Source organism: Merops nubicus, unplaced genomic scaffold, assembly GCF_000691845.1.
Source record: "Merops nubicus isolate BGI_N331 unplaced genomic scaffold, ASM69184v1 scaffold38481, whole genome shotgun sequence".
Taxonomy (NCBI): Eukaryota; Metazoa; Chordata; class Aves; order Coraciiformes; family Meropidae; genus Merops; species Merops nubicus.
The window spans coordinates 1-728 of NW_008590931.1; the positions used below are offsets into that span (position 1 = coordinate 1).

The 728-nt window shown below is 66.5% G+C and overlaps 1 protein-coding gene across 1 annotated transcript in view; it reads left to right on the forward strand.

Annotated features, from left to right (window-relative positions):
- Positions 1 to 600: 600 nt before the first annotated feature.
- The window catches only part of LOC103782334 (complexin-2), a gene marked incomplete at its 3' end in the record, with an annotated part of 897 nt that continues 769 nt past the window's right edge, over positions 601 to 728 (forward strand). Inside the window, exon 1 of the mRNA XM_008950102.1 lies at positions 601 to 631. Coding sequence (XP_008948350.1) covers positions 601 to 631 — 31 coding nt within the window. The remainder of the gene's footprint in view (positions 632 to 728) is intronic.

Consider the following 728-nt stretch of genomic DNA (forward strand, 5'->3'; position numbering starts at 1 on the left):
AGATCACACACGCAGTCACAGGATGTTGCCTGCAGCCCCCAAACACTGTCACAACCTGCCACCAGCCGCTTCTCCGTCCCTCTGCAGAGCACACGCGTTGCAATAGGTGCGCACACTCGGCACCCCGTGTCCGTCTGTGCCGCGCTGGTGTCCCCAGGCAGGGTCTATCTCCCCAGCTCCGAGCAAGAGCGCATAGTAGGGGGTGGCATGGTGGGTCCCTGGGCAGCACTTCGGGGCTCCCGAGCTCCTGCTGTCCCATGGAGGGCAGCACTGGGGTGGGAAGTCCCTCTGGGGTCCCTGCCTCGGTCCCTCCTCAGGTCGCCAATACCCACAGGAATGCAGGGAGGGGGCTGAGGGGAGCAGGCAGTGCCAGCAGGCAGATCTGCTGCCTGCAGACCTCAAAAGCTCCCTCTGCCCGTCCTGGAAAACAGGAGACACAGAGGGTGGGAACGGCAGCCCCAAGGACCATCCCGTCCCTCGTGCCTGGGCAGCGGAGACCCTGGGCACAGCGTCGCCGACCGTGTCCCTCTCTGCCCGCGCAGGTGGCCCTGGTCAGCGAGCCCACAGAGCAGTGGCTGAGCGCTGGGCGCCACCGACACCATGGACTTCGTCATGAAGCAAGCGCTGGGCGGTGAGTGCTGTCCTCCCGCAGGGTTCCCCCTCCCGGAGAGATGCTGGCTGGGCACCCCGGAGAGCACTATGGGAGGGACACGGCAGGGGGACAGGGA